At 37.5% G+C, this 21,923-nt stretch overlaps 1 protein-coding gene across 8 annotated transcripts in view; it reads left to right on the top strand.

Moving 5' to 3' along the window:
- Positions 1-1,035: 1,035 nt before the first annotated feature.
- FY (Transducin/WD40 repeat-like superfamily protein) overlaps positions 1,036-21,923 on the top strand; it is a 165,170-nt gene continuing 144,282 nt past the window's right edge. Inside the window, exons 1-6 of one of the 8 annotated variants that reach the window (XM_089824592.1) lie at positions 1,036-1,076; positions 1,491-1,627; positions 1,782-1,864; positions 2,350-2,441; positions 9,324-9,392; positions 9,539-9,643. In XM_089824592.1, coding sequence (XP_089680718.1) covers positions 1,831-1,864; positions 2,350-2,441; positions 9,324-9,392; positions 9,539-9,643 — 300 coding nt within the window. In that variant the 5' untranslated portion in view covers positions 1,036-1,076; positions 1,491-1,627; positions 1,782-1,830. The other 7 variants (XM_089824594.1, XM_089824591.1, XM_089824595.1 and 4 more) reach the window with 7 other exon arrangements.

The following is a 21,923-nucleotide window of genomic DNA, read 5'->3' as shown; positions in this document are numbered from 1 at the left end:
AGGGTTATAATTAGTGTTAATTTTAGTGTTAGTGTTAGTGTTAGTGTTAGGGTTATAATTGGGACTAAAATTGAGGCTAGGGTTAGGGTTAGGGTTAGGGTTAGAATTAGAGTTAGAGTTAGGGATCAAGTTAGAGTTAAAGTTGGAGATAGAGTTGGGGTTAGGGTTAGATTTAGGTTTAGAGTTAGAGTTAGGGTTAGAATTAGGATTGGGTTTATGATTAGAATTAGGGTTAGGATTAGAGTTAGAGTTACATATAGTGTTAAGGTTAGTATTAGCATTATATATAGTGTTAGGATTAGGATTATGAGTATGATTAGGGTTAGAGTTAGTGTTAGAGTTAGGGTTAGTGTTCGGGTTACAATTAGAGTTAGAGTTATAATTATAGTGAGGGTTAGAGTTAGAGTTAGAGTTAGGGGTAGGGGTAGAGTTAGGGTTAGAGATAGAGTTGGAGTTAGAGTTAGGGTTAGAGTTAGAATATGGGTTTAAATTAGGGTTAGATTTAGAGTTAGAAGTAGAGTTAGGATTAGAGTTATAGTAAGACTTAGGGTTAGGGCTAGAATTAGGGTTAGGGTTAGAATTAGCATTATATTTAGGATTATAAAGGGTTAAGGTTAGGGTTAGGGGGAGAATTAAAGTTAGAGATAGAGTTAGAGTTAGAGTTAGGGTTAGGGTTAAACTTAGATATATATACTTATATATACTCTTATATATATGTGTGTGTGTGTGTGTGTGTGTGTGTGTATATAAACAAATAAATCGATACTAATTTTATCAAAAATAAAAAATTAGAATATATATATATTAAAATTATTATCATATCTTCCATATCTAAGGCGACTGCTACTAGCTTATATATACTTATATATATATATATAAAATGCCGAGAATCATCCTTCTCGAAGTACCTATTTTAATTCAAATCGTATCCAACACAAAAAACCATCACGATTTAAATTAAAATAGGTGCCTCGAGAAAGATGACTCTCGGCATTTTATATATATATATAAGCTAGTTTATAATTTCTTCAAAACAATATCTGATGGGTTTCTAATTTTCGCTCAAAAAAATTATGGTAAGGTTTTAATAAATTTTCCACAAAAATTATCAAAAATTATCTAGTGGGATTCATAATTTTTTATCCCTAACACAGTATCAGGTTGGTTTTTTTATAATTTTTCTGTTCGATTTTACTGTTTTTCTTTAAAAACGATGTTCGTATGAATCTCAGATTTTTTTGCCAGATATCTATTTGATTTCTCAAATTTATCCTCAAAAATAGTTTCTCGGACCTGTAATTTGTGAATTTGTTTGTACACGTGAGATTTTATGGCAGGCGTTCCTGTTTAGGATTTTTTATCATTTTTCCAGGAAATTCGTAATCTTGGGTGCGGTGATTTCTATGCTTCACTATAACCTTTTTAGATTGCAAAACCAGGAAGCAGGTTTCTGGATTTCCAAACTCAATCTTCTCTGTATCTGTAACCAGGATTGCCTGAAAAACATGCAAAGGCTAATGTGCATTTCCGGGATTACCTTCTGCTTGTTTTCCTAATTGCGAGCAGACACTAAGGTTTTCTAGTTGATATATCATATAGCAGTACTCAGTATACACCTCTTCTTTTGGTAAGCTTTTGGTTAATGATCTTTAAGTTTGTTCAAAAGGTGCAGTTTGTCTATGAAAATTTTTGTCAGATACCTTAGGGTACAGCGATAAGTGCACCATATCCCAAAAATCTTGGAAGTTACTTATTTTTTATTGCAATATGCATGAAAATAGCAGCAGGAGTGGTGAATATCACAGGGAACTTCCAGTGTGGCGGTCCTCGATGGCATCGAGCACTTTGACTGGAGAGTATAGCTGTAAGTATAGACATGGAATTGTTTTGGAATCTGATTATATGTCAGATTCCAAATATGATCTGTTAAATGGTTTATTCCTGGAGATACGGGATAGTGAATTTTAGATATTGAATTTAACTTGTAAGCATTTTTCATAGGTAAGTTATTGAGATACTGTATTATTGAACTTTAAGGCTATCAGCTGTCTTTGTTACTATTTGAACTATTTAGCTTAAATTTGAAAATCTTTGCATGTTTATAACAACTAGTTATAGAAGCTTTCTTCTGGGTTTTTCAAATATGTTATAAAGTCGTAATGTAAGCACCTGTCTTTGTTACTATTTGAACTATTGAGCTTAAATTTGAAAATGTTTGCATGTTTATAACAAATAGTTATAGAAGTTTTCTTCTGGGTTTTTCAAATACGTTATAAAGTCGTAATATAAGCTCTTTGAGAATTCATGCCTTCTCATTGTAAGAAAACAATTGTTGGACTTATTTTGCAGCACATGGAGATGGGCTTGCTGCTAGAAGGGTCAGAAAAGTTGTACATCGTCGGACTGTTGATTATACTAGCACAGTTGTACGGTATATGCAGGTTTGCAGCGATTATATATAGTCTTGTTTTGAAAATTCTGGAGCTGACTGTAATAATCCTAACAGGTTATAACTTCTTCAAACACCAAAAATCTTTATACTTCAGTTGTTTGACATTTCGTCAAACACTTTGCAAGCAAGCTTTGATACCACTGTAATAACCCTCCTCAAATCTGCTCTCAAAGATGCTGATTGAAGGCTCAAAGAATTTTGTTAAACAATTCACATGCAAGAGACATATGACTGATATAGTATTTCAGCTTGCTTTAAATGACTTTTTTCCAATTTGCATCAATGAGAATCTAGTGATACAAGATTACAATGAACTACACAATGACCTAACATGAGTGTGCTCCTAATTTTGACAATATTCAGTGCATATATTATGATCTAAGCATGAGAAAAGAACATCTACAGCCAACTGGCATTTTTGCAAACAATTGGTATGCAAACTATCTAGCTGATAAATAATGAGATTGAATTGCTTAAATGACACCAACAACTATTATCTTTTTGATTGCAATCAAATTTCTAATACAATGCTCATGAAATATGGCCAAGACTTTGGCATTTACATGGATTACCAAAATGACAATGCTGGTATAATGCACACTTACAGCTGAAACTTATAATACTCTAAAAAAAACAATACTAACAAGGGAACTTGGTTGTAGATGGCTATAATAAGTTTCCTTCAATGCTGCCCCTTCTGCTTTACTTTTTCGAACTGCTTTTTCGGCCTGCTTTTTCGGTTCCGCTTTTTCCGCTTGCTTTTTCAATTCTGCTTTTTCCGCCTGCTTTTTCAGTTCCGCTTTTTCCGTTTGCTTTTTCGATTCCGCTTTTTTCGCCTGCTTTTTCGGTTCCGCTTTTTTCGCTTGCTTTTTCGATTCCGCTTTTTCGGACTGCTTTTTCGTTTTTGTTTTTTCGGATTGCTACCCTGTTGAATCTCAAGACCATATCTTTCAATGGCGTCAAGATTTTCAGCTTGAAGGGATTTCGTCTTTCAAACTATTGAGACATAACCTCCAGAAAATTTTCCAATTTTTTTAATATTTCCAACCATGCTTAAAAGAAGCTCTTCCATTTCTTTTATAGTGTTCTTACAAGAGTTCCATCTTTCGTTTTCTCAATGTGGGATAAAACATAACTCCCTTTATGTAACTTATGTCTTCAATGTGTTATAAAATAAAAGAGACTCTTTTAATTTAAATATTTCCCACAAACTATAGTCTATGCATTAATAAAGTTAAATATTTAAATTTAACTTTATAAAATAGCTTTATCAATGCAAAACAAATCTTATCAATGATAAACAAGTCTTCTTGCCAATTTTAAACAATTACCATCGACATACCATTGCCACTGGGTGTCCACCCATGCCCAAGATGACTTACAATAAATAATAAGTATGCCCAAAGTTGCCTCAAAACCCCTCAGAAAGACCTGCAACTGAAACTATCTAGGCCAAATGGCCTCTAAGCCCCTTTAATGTCCTGGTTAGCCTACGGGACTGTGGGGAAATAAGCTAACGACAACATCATGCTATGAATGCTAAAAAAGGGACATTACAGTCCACCCTTCCCAAAATTGCTTGTCCCCAAGCAATGGGCGAACAACAACCCAATCAATCCACCTGGATCCCAAATGTAGTCATGAACTATATTGCTGTCAGTTAACATAGGCTCCTGCAACAACCTGTGAAAATTAACCAAGAGGAATCCATAAATGAATCGTGAATCACGGTGCAACTGAACTCCAAATCCACTACTACCACAGTCAGGAACCCACGGGGCACAAACTCTCAAAATATTAGACCCCAAGTAGAGTAGATCACCCAAACTGTCAACATAATAAACACCATCCACACAACCCACCGTGTTATGTACACTCCAACTCTGCTACAATAGTGACCACTCCCACATGAAACTGCACCAAATGCAGAGAATCCACACACTGTACATCTGCTGCAGTTAACAGAACTCTGCAGATTATCGGCTACTGTCTCATAACTATAACACCCATGCACTGCTGATGGTGAATAGTCATTACACGGTAGATAGCAAAAATGAGAGCCCAGTCCAAAACTGTCTGCCATCAACTCCTCAACACATGGATCAAAAGCAAACCGATGAACATATCCTTTAGTATAATGCCAGTAAAAAGAACCAATCTCAGTCAAAGACTCATCCTGCAGACGTGATATGACCAACTGTGACTGATCATCAGCTAAGTCAGAGGATGATATAGCCAAGAGTGCAGAATCAACAACAACATCACTAGTCTCTGTGCCCTCCAAGTCAAACATATCACAATGCTCAGCTGCAGCGCCCAACTCCGTTGAACTTGCCTCCAGTGGAAATGGACCAAATATGCCAATAGTAGTGTCGTGGACAGATATATCCTCATCTCCACTACCTCTATCAACCTCGACTATGGACATCCGTGGATCACTAGACACCACGGTCTATGATTGTACAGAATTTGGTAAAGACTGAAGTCGCTCTAACTCCATGGTCACCTTAGCCAAATGAAATTGTGACTCCTCGAAAGCCAACTGTGTACTCTCTAGAATCTCAGAAGTCACCTCGAGCTGCTGAGTAAGCTCACTCACCTCATCTTCCTTGGCCAATAATGCATCGTATGCTGTACTCCCCCACTCCATAAGATAATCTCTGTCGGCTACCAACTGCATATAATTTTGTCTCAGAATTCGGATAGCCTCCCATAAAGAGTGGATCTCTTTCAAGGAAAGATAATTGCCTCCCTGCTCATCACTAGTAGGAGAACCCCATCCATAAACTGCTAACAACTGACGAGCAGCATCGAAATGCTTGCAAGCGATAGAAATGTCTCGCTCGCCAACTCTCAACTGACTAGACATATGATTGTGCCGACTAGTCGAACTCCTCTACTCTATCCCTGGTACATTGTCCAAAGGAGTAACCTCGGAATAGCTATCATCTGTAATACTCGGATCTTGGGACTCTTCTGTAAACTCTGTCATATCTAAGAGATCATCAACCCATTCCAACAAGAATGGTCGACTGGATATATGAACAATGCCCAACACAGGTGTGTAAAAACTAATTCCAGCATCAAACAAGTTGCTGGCATGGATGAGAACTACACCTGGCAAACTACTAATCAAGTCTATGATGGTGCAATAGATACTACTACCAAGGAATGATAGATATCTCTGGTCAAAACGATCCCAAGTACTAAGATAAGGATCCCAACATCTAATCCATGAACAGAAACCAGCTGGTAATTCAAGTAAACTTCTCACTTGAGTAATGTGAACAATACCAACTGACTTCACGCACCTGTCTACAATCTTTGAATCCGGAGTGTGAATGCTAGACATACTCATATCATCATCATGTGACCCAATTGTAAAAGAAAACTGAGTCCCTGCTATACACGCTAACTTCCGAACTGAACTCACTTCAAGACAAAGCTCGTCCACGTGTCTCTCAGAATCCTGGAGAGCCAACCGAGTACACACCAAGGAATTTCGAGTATCCTCCAGCTCATGAAAAAGCCGGTCAACCTCCTTCTCCTTCTTCACTGCATCTTCCTTGATCTGTTGTAAGTCGTCACAAGAAGAACCTGTTGTGACTCCTTTCTGTCTCTCCTGCAGTTGAATCATCCAAATGTGATTCTCAATCAATCCATGTATCCTGTCATGATGAGATAAAGCCGTGACAATATCCTTGTCCCTTGTCTTCAGCTGGCTTGCCAAACCAAGTGAAGAGCTACTAGCCTCTATCTCATGTGAAGAAGCATCCAACTGTGCTAGATACTCATTTTCTGCAAAGTCCTGAATGCTCACTTTCAGATCAACTGTACTATCCTCAAACATGACAATATCCTCAACTGCTGTAACTTCATCCAGCCCAACTATATTGGAATCACTATCTGTGTCAATCATGCAATCCGGTGTGCCTATGATATCACCTTTTGATGCAACTGGCTCAACCTGCACAACATCTGAAACCTCTTCTGCTTGTGAAGATGATGCAGATAAACCATTACCTGAAGATGTGCTGAAGTCTCCCTGTATCGAATCTGCATGTCTGTTAAACTCCTCATACAAGTTTCCGCCTGTCATAGGGAAATTATGATCCTTAGGCCTATCAAAGCATTCAATCAGTCTCTCTGTAAACTCCACATATGAGGTAATGTGTGCATGACCCATATTGACCATACCATGATGCCACCACTTGTGTGCTAACCCATCCAGGTGAATTGCTGCATACTTAATAGCTTCTTCCTCAGGCATAAGGTTCAATTGTAAGTATGTGTCAAGCTTTTGAACCCAAGCTCTTGCTGTAGATTTCCCCGAGCCATCATAATATGGTAACTGAAGTTTCCCTACTTTCTTCCGTAGCTCATAGCTCTGGTTCCTGTCATGTTCACGTGGCATATGCTTCATCCGCACATCTATATACTCTCTAAAGGTAATTGCAGCAGTAAAATCTGGACCTCCGGCTTCCCAATCTCTCCTCAGCTGGTCCTGTATATCAGTGATCTAGGGCTCTGGTACAGGTTGCTCTGGAGCTCTAGGAGGAAATGTGGGAATCATGGGCCTCGAACTCACTGTCCTAGCTTGTTGGGGTGCATGACCAAAATTGTTCCCAACTTGTTCACCTCTTTTATGTGTCCCATCCTGATTATTCCCATTCTGATTGTTACCATTCTGATTATTTCCTCCACCTACGTTAGCATTCAACCCCATTTGACAAGCCATCATCTGCATCATAAGCTCCAATCTTTGACTCTGTTCCTGTGCTCTTTGCTCTGCTGATCGCTGTCCCTGTGCTAAGGTGTCTAATAATTGTAAGAATCTTTCCTTTCCTTGATCTGGACTGGCATTCATTTTGTCAAACATTTTTCTCTCTATTTGGCTAATCCAAATTCCCAATAAGACCTCCATAGGATGGCAGGACTTATAGCTCTGATAGCACTGTAATAACCCCAATAGGTTATAACTTCTTCAAACACCAAAAATCTTTATACTTCAGTTGTTTGACATTTCGTCAAACACTTTGCAAGCAAGCTCTGATACCATTGTAATAACCCTCCTCAAATCTGCTCTCAAAGATGCTGATTGAAGGCTCAAAGAATTTTGTCAAACAATTCACATGCAAGAGACATATGACTAATATAGTATTTCAGCTTGCTTTAAATGACTTTTTTCCAATTTGCATCAATGAGAATCTAGTGATAGAAGATTACAATGAACTACACAATGACCTAACATGAGTGTGCTCCTAATTTTGACAATATTTAGTGCATATATTATGATCTAAGCATGAGAAAAGAACACCTACAGCCAACTGACATTTTTGCAAACAGTTGGTATGCAAACTATCTAGCTGATAAATAATGAGATTAAATTGCTTAAAGACACCAACAACTATTATCTTTTTGATTGCAATCAAATTTCTAATACAATGCTCATGAAATATGGCCAAGACTTTGGCATTTACATGGATTACCAAAATGACAATGCTGGTATAATGCACACTTACAGCTGAAACTTATAATACCCTAAAAAAAACAAGGGAACCTGGTTGTAGATGGCTGTAATAATTTTCCTTCAATGCTGCCCCTTCTGGTTTACTTTTTCGAACTGCTTTTTCGGCTTGCTTTTTCGGTTCCGCTTTTTCCGCTTGCTTTTTCGATTCTGCTTTTTCCGCCTGCTTTTTCAGTTCCGCCATTTCCGCTTGCTTTTTCAATTCCGCTTTTTCCGCTTGCTTTTTCGGTTCCGCTTTTTCCCGCTTGCTTTTTCGATTCCGCTTTTTCGGACTGTTTTTTCGTTTCTGCTTTTTCGGATTGCTACCCTATTGAATCTCAAGACCATATCTTTCAATGGCGTCAAGATTTTCAGCTTGAAGGGATTTCGTCCTTCAAACTATTGAGACATAACCTCCAGAAAATTCTCCAATTTCTTTAATATTTCCAACCATGCTTAAAAGAAGCTCTTCCATTTCTTTTATAGTGTTCTCACAAAAGCTCCATCCTTCGTTTTCTCAATGTGGGATAAAACATAACTCCCTTTATGTAACTTATGTCTCCAATGTGTTATAAAATAAAGGGGACTCTTTTAATTTAAATATTTCCCACAAACTATAGTTTATGCATTAATAAAGTTAAATATTTAAATTTAACTTTATAAAATAGCTTTATCAATGCAAAACAAATCTTATCAATGATAAACAAATCTTCTTGCCGATTTTAAACAATTACCATCGACATACCGCTGCCACTGGATGTCCACCCATGCCCAATATGACTTACTATAAATAGTAAGTATGCCCAAAGTTGCCTCAAAACCCCTCAGAAAGACCTGCAATTGAAACTATCTAGGCCAAATGGCCTCTAAGCGCCTTTAATGTCCTAGTTAGCCTACGGGACCGTGGGGAAATAAGCTAACGACAACATCATGCTATGAATGCTAAAAAAGGGACATTACACTGACTTTAGAAAATGTGTTGGTTTTTAACACTATTGAACAAGTTTAATTTTTATATATTTTAATTTAAGACTATTTATTTGTTCCTCAGCTTTGTTTGAATGATGAAAGGATTTTTATAAATATTTGGCCCTAGTTAGGTTAAGGTTCAATTTCAGTGATCATCAAGAAACCTTTGGTTTTCTATCTCAATCTGCAAATTTCAATAAGGAGCAGACATAAATTGACAATAGAGATATAACATTGATATCTTATTTCTATTTATCATTTCAAGCGGGTTGTTTATCCCAAGTAGTTATTAAGTAATTATCTTACAACTTTCCTTCTTAGTTGCAAAGAGTCATTGTTTTGTGCTAGATTTCTCTAGTGAAGAAGGCTTTACAATAATTGAATAGGGCATTTCAGGTTCGCATGTCACAACATGATGTTGGAGATGGCACTGTCTTGCAACCCACACCTGTCGCAGCTGTAGATGTGAGTCAATTATTTCTAGTAAATGCAGCCTTTTAGTTGCTTGTATTTTCATTCATCTAAACTGTAATCATATTTTTGAAATCTTTTTTTGTTGGAGTATCTTTTGCTTTCTGATAATCATTTGTTTTGGAGAGATTTTTTTGCAGATGTTACCTGCTGCTGCCTACCCAGACAATCCCGCTACAAGCTTTGCAACAAAATTTGTGCATGCATCCACAAACAAAAATCGATGCTCTATTAATCGAGTTGTGGTAAGTTCTGTTTTATTTTATTTGAATTAATGCATCTTATAGTACTCCTGAAAACAAGATTTACAGAAATAGAGCATTGTGATTGCCAAGGGAATCTTTCCTTATGCGAGGAATGAAATCACTTTGGGGACACCCCACTCTTGTTTTACAATTTGTAAATTCTCCGTGGTGAATTTATATGTATCATTCTAAAAAGCAATTTCTCATCTTTTTATTGAAAGACAACTTATTGCTGCCAACCAAATTATATGCCGTAAGACTCTTGCAGTTATTTGATCATCCAAGAATTCCCTAGAACAGGTCCTCTACAAGAGAGGTATGGTAGAATCAGGTTTCTAATCATCATCAAAATATTGTAGCCAATGAACACTTGAAGACATGTTTGAGTGTTATTTGTTCTTTGAGTGAAACTTGTGAATGGTTTAAACCCATAGTTGAAAAAATTGCAGATACATTGCAAAAATTGTGAGCCATAACTGTAAAAAATATAATCGCTCTTAAAATTGGGCAGGAGTTTTTCTAAATATCGCTGCTGTTTTCTGGTCAATAAATCGTGATATCACGTGAAATATTTACATGATATTGGTGGTAAAAGTATTGTAAAAAACCATTAGGGTTTCAACAGGAAGAATAAAGAATGAAAGGAAAAATGCAGTGGTTTCTGGTTTCGATAGGAAGAAAAAATGTAGACAAGTGAAACCTTGAAAACATCAAAGCCTTAATTTAGCACAGACTCTAGTGACGGTGAAATCGGATTCAGATTTTGCAAAGAAATATTTAAGTTTTTATAAAAATCTCAATCTAAGTGAAATATACTATATACTTACAACACACACACACACACACACACACACACACACACACACACACACACACACACACACACACACACACATATATATATAGCTCTTAGCCGGTTATAGTTCAAACAATTAGTTTTAACGCATCAATTTACTAATCAGAAGTTTGACATTTGGTCAAATAGCAGGCAAGAAATTTAGTTATCACAGTATATAAATATTTTAATGTTTATCACAACACTAAGAAATTTTCTAGATTACTCATAATTCACCAGATGAATCAAACTTCCAGACTTTGTGTAATGTCCCCTTTTTAGCATTCATAGCATGATGTTGTCGTTAGCCTATTTCACCACGGTCCCGTAGGCTAACCAGGACATTAAAGGGGCTTAGAGGCCATTTGGCCTAGATAGTTTCAGTTGCAGGTCTTCTTGAGGGGTTTTGAGGCAACTTTGGGCATACTTACTATTTATAGTAAGTTATCTTGGGCATGGGTGGACATCCAGTGGCAGCGGTATGTCGATGGTAATTGTTTAAAATCGGCAAAAAGACTTGTTTATCATTGATAAGATTTGTTTTGCATTGATAAAGCTATTTTATAAAGTTAAATTTAAATATTTAACTTTATTAATGCATAGACTATAGTTCGTGAGAAATATTTAAATAAAAAGAGTCCTTTTTATTTTATAACACATTGGAGACATAAGTTACATAAAGGGAGTTATGTTTTATCCCACATTGAGAAAACGAAGGATGGAGCTCTTGTGAGAACACTATAAAAGAAATAGAGGAGTTTCTTTTAAGCATGTTTGGAAATATCAAAGAAATTGGAAAATTTTCTGGAGATTATGTCTCAATAGTTTGGAGGACGAAATCCCTTCAAGCTGGAAATCTTGACCCCATTGAAAGATATGGTCTTGAGATTCAACATAGTAGCAGTTTGAAAAAGCGGAACCAAAAAAGCAGGCTGAAAAAGCGGGTACGAAAAAACAGTCTGAAAAAAGCGGAACCGAAAAAGCAGGCTGAAAAGCGGGCACGAAAAAGCAGTCCGAAAAAGCAGAACCGAAAAACGCAGGCCGAAAAAGTAGTTCGAAAAAAGCAAAGCAGAAGGGGTAGCATAGAAGGAAATTATTACAGCCATCTACAACCAGGTTCTTTTGTTAGTATTGTTTTTTAAGGTGTTATAAGCTTTCAACTTTAAGTGTGCATTATACCAGCATTATCATTTTGTAATCCATGTAAATGCCAAAGTCTTGGTCATATTTCATGAACATTGTAATTTTCATTGCAATTAAGAAGATAATAGTTGCTGGTGTCATTTAAACAATTTAATATCATTATTTATCAGCTAGTTAGTTTGCATACCAACTGTTTGTAAAAATGCCAGTTGGCTGTAGGTGTTCATTTCTCATGCTTAGATCATATATATGCACTGAATGTTGTCAAAACTAGTAGCACACTCATGTTAGGTCATTGTGTAGTCCATAGTAGTCTTCTAGCACAAGATTTTCATTGATGCAAATTGTAAAAAGGTCATTTGAAGCTAGCTGAAATACTATATCAGTCATACGTCCCTTGCATGTGAATTGTTTGATGAAATTCCTTGAGCTTTCATCAACATTTTTGAGGGCAGATTTGAGGAGGGTTATTATAGTGGTATCAAAGCGGTTTCCTGCCATCCTGTGGAGGTCTTATTGGGAATTTGGATTAGCCAGATAGAGAGAAAAGTTTTTGACAAAATGAATGCCAGTCCAGATTAGGGAAAGGAAAGATTCTTACAGTTATTAGACACCTGAGCACAGGGACAGCGATCAGCAGAGCAGAGAGCACATGAACAGAGTCAGAGATTGGAGCTTATGATGCAAATGATGGCTTGTCAAATGGGGTTGAATGCTAACGTAGGTGGAGGAAATAATCAGAATGGTAACAATTAGAATGGGAATAATTAGGATGGGACACATAATGGAGGTGAACAAGTTGGGAACAATTTCGGTCATGCACCCCAGCAAACTAGGACAGTGAGTTCGCGGCCCATGATTCCCACATTTCCTCCTAGAGCTCCAGAGCAGCTTGTACCAGAGCCCTAGATCACTGATATACAGGACTAGCTGAGGAGAGATTGGGAAGCCGGAGGTTCAGATTTTATTGCTGCAATTACCTTTAGGGACTATATAGATGTGCGGATGAAGCATATGCCACGTGGACATGACAGGAACCAGAGCTATGAGCTACAAAAAAAAGTAGGGAAACTTCAGTTACCATATTATGATGGCTCGAGGAAGTCTACAGCAAGAGCTTGGGTTCAAAAGCTTGACACATACTTTCAAATGAACCCTATGCCTGAGAAAGAAGCTATTAAGTATGCAACAATTCACCTGGATGGGTTAGCACACAAGTGGTGGCATCATGGTATGGTCACTATGGGTCATGCACACATTACCTCATATGTGGAGTTTTCGGAGAGACTGATTGAATGCTTTGATAGGCCTAAGGATCATACCTTCTCTATGACAGGCATAAACTTGTATGAGGAGTTTAACAGACATGCAGATTCGATACAGGGAGACTTCAACACATCTTCAGGTAATGGTTTATCTGCATCATCTTCACAGGCAGAAGGGGTTTCAGATGTTGTGCAGGTTGAGCCAGTTGCATCAGAAGGTGATATCATAGGCACATCGGATTGCATGATTGACACTGATAGTGATTCCAGTACAGTTGGGCTGGATGAAGTTACAACAGTTGAGGATACTGTCATGTTTGAGGATAGTACAGTTGATTAGAAAGTGAGCATTCAGGGCTTTGCAGAAAATGAGTTTCAAGCACAGTTGGATGCTTCTTCACATGAGATAGAGGCTAGTAGCTCTTCACTTGGTTTGGCAAGCCAGCTGAAGACAAGGGACAAGGATATTGTCGCGGCTTTATCTCATCATGATAGGATGTATGGATTGATTGAGAATCACATTTGGATGATTCAACTGCAGGAGAGACAGAAAGGAGTCACAACAGGTTCTTCTTGTGACGACTTACAACAGATCAAGGAAGGCATGGAGGCAATGAAGGTAAGTTACATACATCAACTTTCAGATCGCGATCATTTCCTTAATCTTGCAGGGATCTATTTAGATGCATTGAAGAAGAAGGAGGAGGTTGACCAGCTTTCTCATGAGCTAGAGGATACTCAGAATTCCTTGGTGTGTATTCAGTTGGCTCTCCAGGATTTTGAGAGACATGTGGACGAGCTTTGTCTTGAGGTGAGCTCAGTTCGGGAGTTAGCGCTTATAGCAGGGACTCAGTTTTCTTTTACAATCAGGTCACATGTTGATGATTTCTCAAAGATGACAGAGTTTACAGGAGAGTCCCAGGATCTAATTATTACAGACGACACCCAAGGGGATGTTGTGGATAGTTTTGATGACTTAGTTTCCTCAGCAGTTTCTTATGGTACGGAGGGGTTGGACAGCGATGCTACAGTTTTTGATACTACGTATGTTGATATGAGCTTTGGAGTTGATTCGCAGGATATGGATGGTAATACTCTAGAGACCAATAACTTTGAGGATGCTCCTTTAGACAGTGTGTCAGAGGAGGTTTGTAGGAGACAACCTAGCCAGTGCCATCATGTGTCTAGTCAGTTGAGAGTTAGTGAACGAGACATTTCTATCGCCTACTAGCATTTCGACGCTGCTCATCAGTTGTTAGCAGTTTATGGATGGGGTTGTCCTACTAGTGATGAGCAGGGAGGTAGTTATCTTTCCTTGACAGAGATCCACTCTTTATGGGAGGCTATTCGGATTCTGAGACAGGATTATATGCAGTTGGTAGCCGACAGAGATTATCTTATGGAGTGGGGGAGTACGGCATACGATGCATTATTGGCCAAGGAAGATGAGGTGAGTGAGCTTACTCAGCAACTTGAGGTGACTTCTGAGATTCTTGAGAGTACACGGTTGGCTTTCGAGGAGTCACAGTTTTATTTGGCTAAGGTGACCATGGAGTTAGAGCGACTGTAGTCTTTACTAGATTCTGTACAGTCACAAGCTGTGGTGTCTGGTGATTCGAGGATGTCCATGGTCGAGATTGTCAAAGACAGTGGAGATGGGGATGCATCCACCCTTGATACTAACATTGGCATATCGGTTCCGTTCCTACTAAAGTCAGGTTCAGTTGAGTTGGGTGCTATAGCAGATTGTTGTGGTATGCTTGACATGGTGGTGGCCTCTAGTATTGATGGCACGGAGACTAGAGATGTTGTATCAAAGATCATGTGTGATGTTGGTGAGCCGGCTGTTGGCATGGTTCCTACTAGTGATACTACTCCCTTGGCGATGTCTTCGGAGGTAGTAGTCAGTTCCAGCTTGGTTAGTGATCGATTACAGTTAGTTTCATCTGGGTTGCAGTCTGAGCCACTGACTAAGATTGGCGCATTCTATCGGCATTACACTGTGAGGTATGCTCATCAATTTACCTTTGATGACCATGTTGATGAGATGATGATACGGAGATATACTTTGATTCCTAGTGCTTGTCATTAGTTATGGGATGGTTTGACGCCACAGGATGAGAGTTGTGATGGGCATGACATGGCAATAGGTTCTACGGTTGATAGCTTGATAATACATGACTTAGAGTAGGAGTTTGGGAGTGATGCTTCAGCGGTTGTTGTTATTGATTCTACTCCTTTGGCTATGACATCTCCTGAATTAGCTAGTGATCAGTCACAGTGGGTTGTATCACTTGTTCATGGTGAGCTGTTGACTGGGGTTGGTTCTTTTTATCAGCATTATATTGCAGGGTATGTACATTAGTTAGCATTTGATCCTTGTGTTGAGGAGTTGGTGGCAAGCAGATTTGGTTTGGGTTCCATTTCTTGCTGTTTATCTTGTGATGTCTTTTCACCATCAGCGGTGCATGGGAGTTATGGTTATGAGACAATGGCCCGTAATCTACAGAGTTGTGTTAATTGCAGTAGATGTACAGTGTGTGGATTCTTTGTATTTGGTGCAGTTTCATGTGGGAGTGGTCACCATTGTTGCAGAGTTGGATTGTACATTCCATATAGACCAGGGGGATGCGTTGATGGTATTTACTGTGTTGGCAGTTTGGGTTATCTACTCTACTTGGGTTCTGATATTTCGAGAGCTTGTTTCTCATGGGTTCCTGACTTTGGAGTTTGGGTGAGTTGTATTCGCCAATTTGATTATGGATTCCTCTTGGTTAATTTTCAGAGGTTGTTGCAAGAGCCTATGTTGACTGACAGCAGTATAGGTCATGACTACATTTGGGATCCAGGTGGATTGATTGGGTTGTTGTTTGGCCATTGCTTGGGAACAAGCAATTTTGGGAAGGGCGGACTGTAATGTCCCCTTTTTAGCATTCATAGCATGATGTTGTCGTTAGCCTATTTCTCCACAGTCCCGTAGGCTAACCAGGACATTAAAGGGGCTTAGAAGCCATTTGGCCTAGATAGTTTCAGTTGCAGGTCTTTCTGAGGGGTTTTGAGGCAACTTTGGGCATACTTACTATTTATAGTAAGTCATCTTGGGCATGGGTGGACATCCAGTGGCAGCAGTATGTCGATGGTAATTGTTTAAAATCGGCAAGAAGACTTGTTTATCATTGATAAGATTTGTTTTGCATTGATAAAGCTATTTTATAAAGTTAAATTTAAATATTTAACTTTATTAATGCATAGACTATAGTTTGTGGGAAATATTTAAATTAAAAGAGTCCCTTTTATTTTATAACACATTGGAGACATGTTACATAAAAGGAGTTATGTTTTATCCCACATTGAGAAAACGAAGGATGGAGCTCTTGTGAGAACACTATAAAAGAAATGGAAGAGCTTCTTTTAAGCATGCTTGGAAATATCAAAAAAATTGGGAAATTTTCTGGAGATTATGTCTCAATAGTTTGGAGGACGAAATCCCTTCAAGCTGAAAATCTTGATGCCATTGAAAGATATAGTCTTGAGATTCAACATAGTAGCAGTCCGAAAAAGCAGAACCAAAAAAGCAGGCTGAAAAAGTGGGTATGAAAAAGCAGTCCGAAAAAAGCGGAACCGAAAAAGCAAGCTGAAAAGTGGGCACGAAAAAGTAGTCCGAAAAAGTAGAACCGAAAAAAGCAGGTCAAAAAAGTAGTTCGAAAAAAGCAAAGCAGAAGGGGCAGCATAGAAGGAAATTATTACAGCCATCTACAACCAGGTTCTTTTGTTAGTATTGTTTTTTAGGGTGTTATAAGCTTTCAGCTGTAAGTGTGCATTATACTAGCATTATCATTTTGTAATCCATGTAAATGCCAAAGTCTTGGCCATATTTCATGAGCATTGTAATTTTCATTGCAATTAAGAAGATAATAGTTGCTGGTTTCATTTAAGCAATTTAATATCATTATTTATCAGCTAGTTAGTTTGCATACCAACTGTTTGTAAAAATGCCAGTTGGCTGTAGGCGTTCATTTCTCATGCTTAGATCATATATATGCACTGAATATTGTCAAAATTAGTAGCACACTCATGTTAGGTCATTGTGTAGTCCATTGTAGTCTTCTAGCACAAGATTTTCATTGTTGCAAATTGTAAAAAGGTCATTTGAAGCTAGCTGAAATACTATATCAGTCATACGTCTCTTGCATGTGAATTGTTTGATGAAATTCCTTGAGCTTTCATCAGCATTTTTGAGGGCAGATTTGAGGAGGGTTATTACACTTTGGCATTGATGAATACTACACAACTGATATAAATCCTCCTTTACATAATTGCATACAAAATTCAGAATTGGAAATATTTTCAAGCAACTAATACTGCATCACAATGGAACTGAAATGATCTTATCAATTTTGCAAAAGAACCTGTAAACTTGGACTTAGCAAACAATGGTGTCCAGTTTCAAATCATGGCCCTCCTGATAATTAAATGCAGGTCAAATTCAATCCAATATTGGCTCTCAATCTGAATATAGATGCCCAGATGACCAATGCCCGCACAGAATTATAATTTGCAGCCTTCCAAACAGGTAACACAGGCCTGTAAAAGCAAGTCACAGCCCCTCCAGCAGTCAACACAGGCCCCTGGGAATTAATGACAGACCTGGAATAATTGAATGCAACCCAACTATGCACTGTCAGCCCTAAATGCAGTTGCGTCGACTCCCTTTAATTGGTGCGATTTCCCCAATTGCAAACACTGCTTTGTATATGGACAACAGTCTTGATAAATGCACAATGACCTCCAACTTGAATGCAGGTAATAAGTATGCTTCCAATTCACGTCAAACTCATTCAGTAGTAATCAGCATTAAATCTCCTTAGACACCCTAACAAACAGTAGGGGAAATGACAAAGTAGATTGAAAATGCAATCTCAGACTTCAATTCTCAGAAATAAACACGAGAACTCCCAGCCAAACTTCTTCCAAGCAACAGTAATAGCAGATTGGAAGATGCAATACTTTAAGAAATTGATCCACAATACCTCTGCTGTAGGATCAATGCAGAATTAAAAACTTCAAACCCTTATACCTCAGCAAGGGCACGGAAATCCAGAAAATCAGAAAGGTCACAAAGACAACAAAAGCAAATAATATTCAATCGAATGCTTTTCTCATCAAATGGGCTCATATTTATAATTTCCAAATAGCACAAGTTTCCCAAATGAACTCCACTCAAGAAGCTTCCTCAACATAACATTAAAATATAATAAAGTGCCATTATAAGATAACTTATTAATTGCTTTTGGCTACCAAAAATGACCTTTTTCACCATAACACAAGGCCATTGTTTCTTGTTCCCACAATTTAAAACTTTTCAACCCCAGCTATGATACCGAGGTGACCAACATACAACACCAACAAAAATAGCAATATCAACATATTTAGATGAATAATAATAATAACTCACCTTTCTTGCGAAAACAACTGATGAAACATCAGAATCGAAATCTGATAACACCAAAGTGACCTTGATGAAGAAAGATGGTGAATGAACCTAACAGGGTGACTTACTATAATGAGCATTAAATTTCATACAAAATTATAAAAATTATAAACGCTTCACAATAAATAGTCTAAAAACATTACAAGTAATTTATGACAGCATTTTACATATTAAGTAAACTTGTAATTGAAACTTGTTTGAAGGAATCCATATATGATGGAAACAAAAAACTAGAAGATATTCTATAATTAGTGTATGTGTGCTTTTTAAAGAATATTTTAACAAATTGAAATTATATATTTTCAAATATTTGTTAAAAGTGCCAATTTATTGCTGACTTTTATGGCGAGTCTGAGTTTTTCTAAAAAATAGGGCCAACCGAGTTATTGCCGAGTCTGAGTTTTTCAACTATGGAACTTTAACCTATCTAATTGTGTTTAAATGTCCTGCAATTTTTTCTTATAGTCTTCCATGCAAGTTTTCTTTTTGAATTCTGGATTCTACTGGTACAGTAATCTTTAGATGATTTTGTAACTATAGCATTGCTTTATTTGATAAGCTGTTTCAAATTTGTCCTTTCTACTTTATACCTGTGTGTTTATTCTCACCATTCAGTAGGGTGAAAAAAATTGGAAGTGCTCTTATTTATTTGAACTTTCAAAGTCCTTTTGCAATACAAAATTCGATTTGTTACAAACCTCTGGATTTCTTTGCCGCTGCTCTTTGAAACTGAATTGGTGGTCTGCAAAGAAGCAATTCTTCAGGAGAGAATATAAACTATCTTGTAATGGTCGTTTGTTGTTAAATAAACTGAAAGGAATTTATCTTCCCTTTTGGTCTATGGCAGTTCTTGGCGGAAGGCATGCCAGCATATCTACTATTTTGATACTGTGCAGGGTCCTTTTCCCTAATATTGACCTTAAAGTCAGAATATCATAAATCCTCAAAAAATCCTGACTTTTGCAATTTAAAAAAAATCTCTGGCCAAAGTGTCTTTTTACACAAAAAATACCAATGTAACAGCTGTGATTGCAAAAAAATTGCTTAAAAAAGCATTTACTACCTGCCAAGCTGTCGTGATATCCTGACAGTGTAATATCCCTTGCAAAATCTTGATTCAATTTTCTGATTTTTGACTTGAGATTTCTTTAATCACTTGGCATACCAAGGGATATCTTACTGTTATGAACTTCAGATTGCTTTCACCCATGCTTAGTCCAAATAGCACAATACAGAATGTTTTGCAAAGACTTCTAAACATCTAAAAATGAACTAGGATGAAGATGCAATTGATTGGCCTTTACCAAATGCATATTTATGACTGATCTAATGCAAATCAACACCTACAGCTAAGTAGCATTTTCACAACTTCTATTATATTTCAGACCTTAAGATAGATAGTTTGCTGATATAAAATTCTGATTATAATGCCTTCAACAAGCTGACTACAATGCTCATACAAATGCCCTGAAAATTTGTTTCAGATTTATACTCAGAACCATTGTTGAAAATATCATTATTGGCAAATTTTTGCCGAGGGTACAAAAAAGTATATTGGGAAATATCGGAGATAAGTCGGAAACTTCTTGGGAAAATATCGGGGACTTAAAATCTGTTTTTCCAGCCCCTATGGAACCTTTTTTCTCCTCTTTGCCCTTTCTCTCCTCTCCAATTCTATTTTTCCAATCAAAAAAATGTGTTTTGCCCTTTTCTGGGCCATCCCTACCAATAACACGTCTGCGGCTGATAAGCTTGCTATTTATTGTGATAAAACAGGGAAATATCGCCGATATTTTACCAAGTTCTCTGTGATATTTTGAAACTTCTCTGTGATAACTTGTCCAAGATAAGTCAACGTTACTTTTCAGGAGCCAGAAAATATCGTGATAATTCAACTTATCACAGATATATCTGCGATATTTTGAACTATGCTCAGAAGAGTTGCAATGCAACAACATGAAGGCATAATGAAGGGAACCTGGAATTGATAAGCAGATATAAATCTGATCGGAATCTATCATATACTGTAGTGGTACTGTTCACTACTACTGTAGGGATGACACTGTAACAACACAACTCTTCATGTCACTTTCCGTCTTAGAAAAGCTTTCAAATCCCTCCCAAAATTCAGCACCAAGACTAACAAAATGGAGCAACCAAATACCCATATTAGATCGACGCACAAACAAACCTCCATGACCAAAATTGTGGGATCTAAGCACTGCTGCAATATGGCAGAAATATGTATCAAAATTATTCTTCTATTGTTTCTCCATGCAGTTGGCCATTGGCCACATCGACACAATGAGAAGACTGAGTTATCTCCTCCAATAGCTGCAATCCTTCAGAGGATCTTTCACCACCTCAGTTATGTGAATCAATGGGAGTGTTTGTTCCCAATGATCAATGTAGCAAGTAGCAACTGCTGAAACCCTTGGCTGCACAAGCTTTTAAGCAAAGAAGATGTCAAATATTTGATGATCAACAATGAGGCTCCTTCTCCAATATATTATTTTCTAGGATACCGATGCGTCTGGAATGGGCTAGGCTTTTGCATCCGACGCAGACGGATTCCAGATGCATCTGGAAGCCCTGCAGAAGCTGGCCGGAAGCTAGTCGCAAGCTCTTGGATACATTTGGAAGTCAAGTAACCAACAAACTATATTATAGACGGGATGGTGCCGGGGCCTTCATCGATAGACCCTTTTTCCCACTGCATGTAGAGGTCACCTAACTGCAACCATTAACGATACATCAACAAAAAAGAAAACAAAGTATAAGACATCATTCTGCTAGATCAGGTCAGTGATCCAAGGAAGATGACGGATTTGAGGTGGCATCTTGAATAACGTTTACCACTGCTATTACCGTTCAAGCATTCATTGTTCAAGTTGGAATAATGACTCGTCATAGCTTATGGAGGAAACTTGAACATAAGTCGGCAATAAGATCGCAACCAGAATGGATGACATTACATTATGTCCCATGGGAAAACATAAACAGTTGCCCTTTGAAAAAACTTCTAGCTCAATACTTTAGTTATCAAATAGAACTTTCTTGGGGCCCAATTGAAATCAAATTACCCAACATCGTTGAGGAAGACTTTTCTCCAATAATATATAATACCTGATCTGCAACTGCAGGGGTCCATCAACTGCATGATCGATTCAGGGGCAGGAGTCCATCCTAGCATATTTTGATACCCCACGTCTATAGAATGTAGCCTATATATTTTTAAATAAATAAATAAATTATATATATATATATATATATATATGTTTCCTCCCGCATCCGCATCCAAAAAAAAAAACAAAATCCCCGCATCCCACATCCACTTTGGAATTCGCATCCGAATTGGTAACTAAGATGATTTTCCTCCAAGAGGTCGACCTCCTTCTAGAAGACTTAAAATAATATTTAATTGCACTTTCTAGAACATTCCCCTTTTTAAAGTAATATTCTATGTTTGCACTTTAATAATATTGAAATATTGATGTAATATAAAGTGCAAATAACATTAAATATTATTACAATTTAATGTCTTAT

This window comes from Cupressus sempervirens, chromosome 4 (genome assembly GCF_028749045.1).
Source record: "Cupressus sempervirens isolate cs-2001-9-10 chromosome 4, ASM2874904v1, whole genome shotgun sequence".
Taxonomy (NCBI): domain Eukaryota; kingdom Viridiplantae; phylum Streptophyta; class Pinopsida; order Cupressales; family Cupressaceae; genus Cupressus; species Cupressus sempervirens.
This window is presented reverse-complemented; position numbering and strand designations above follow the sequence as displayed.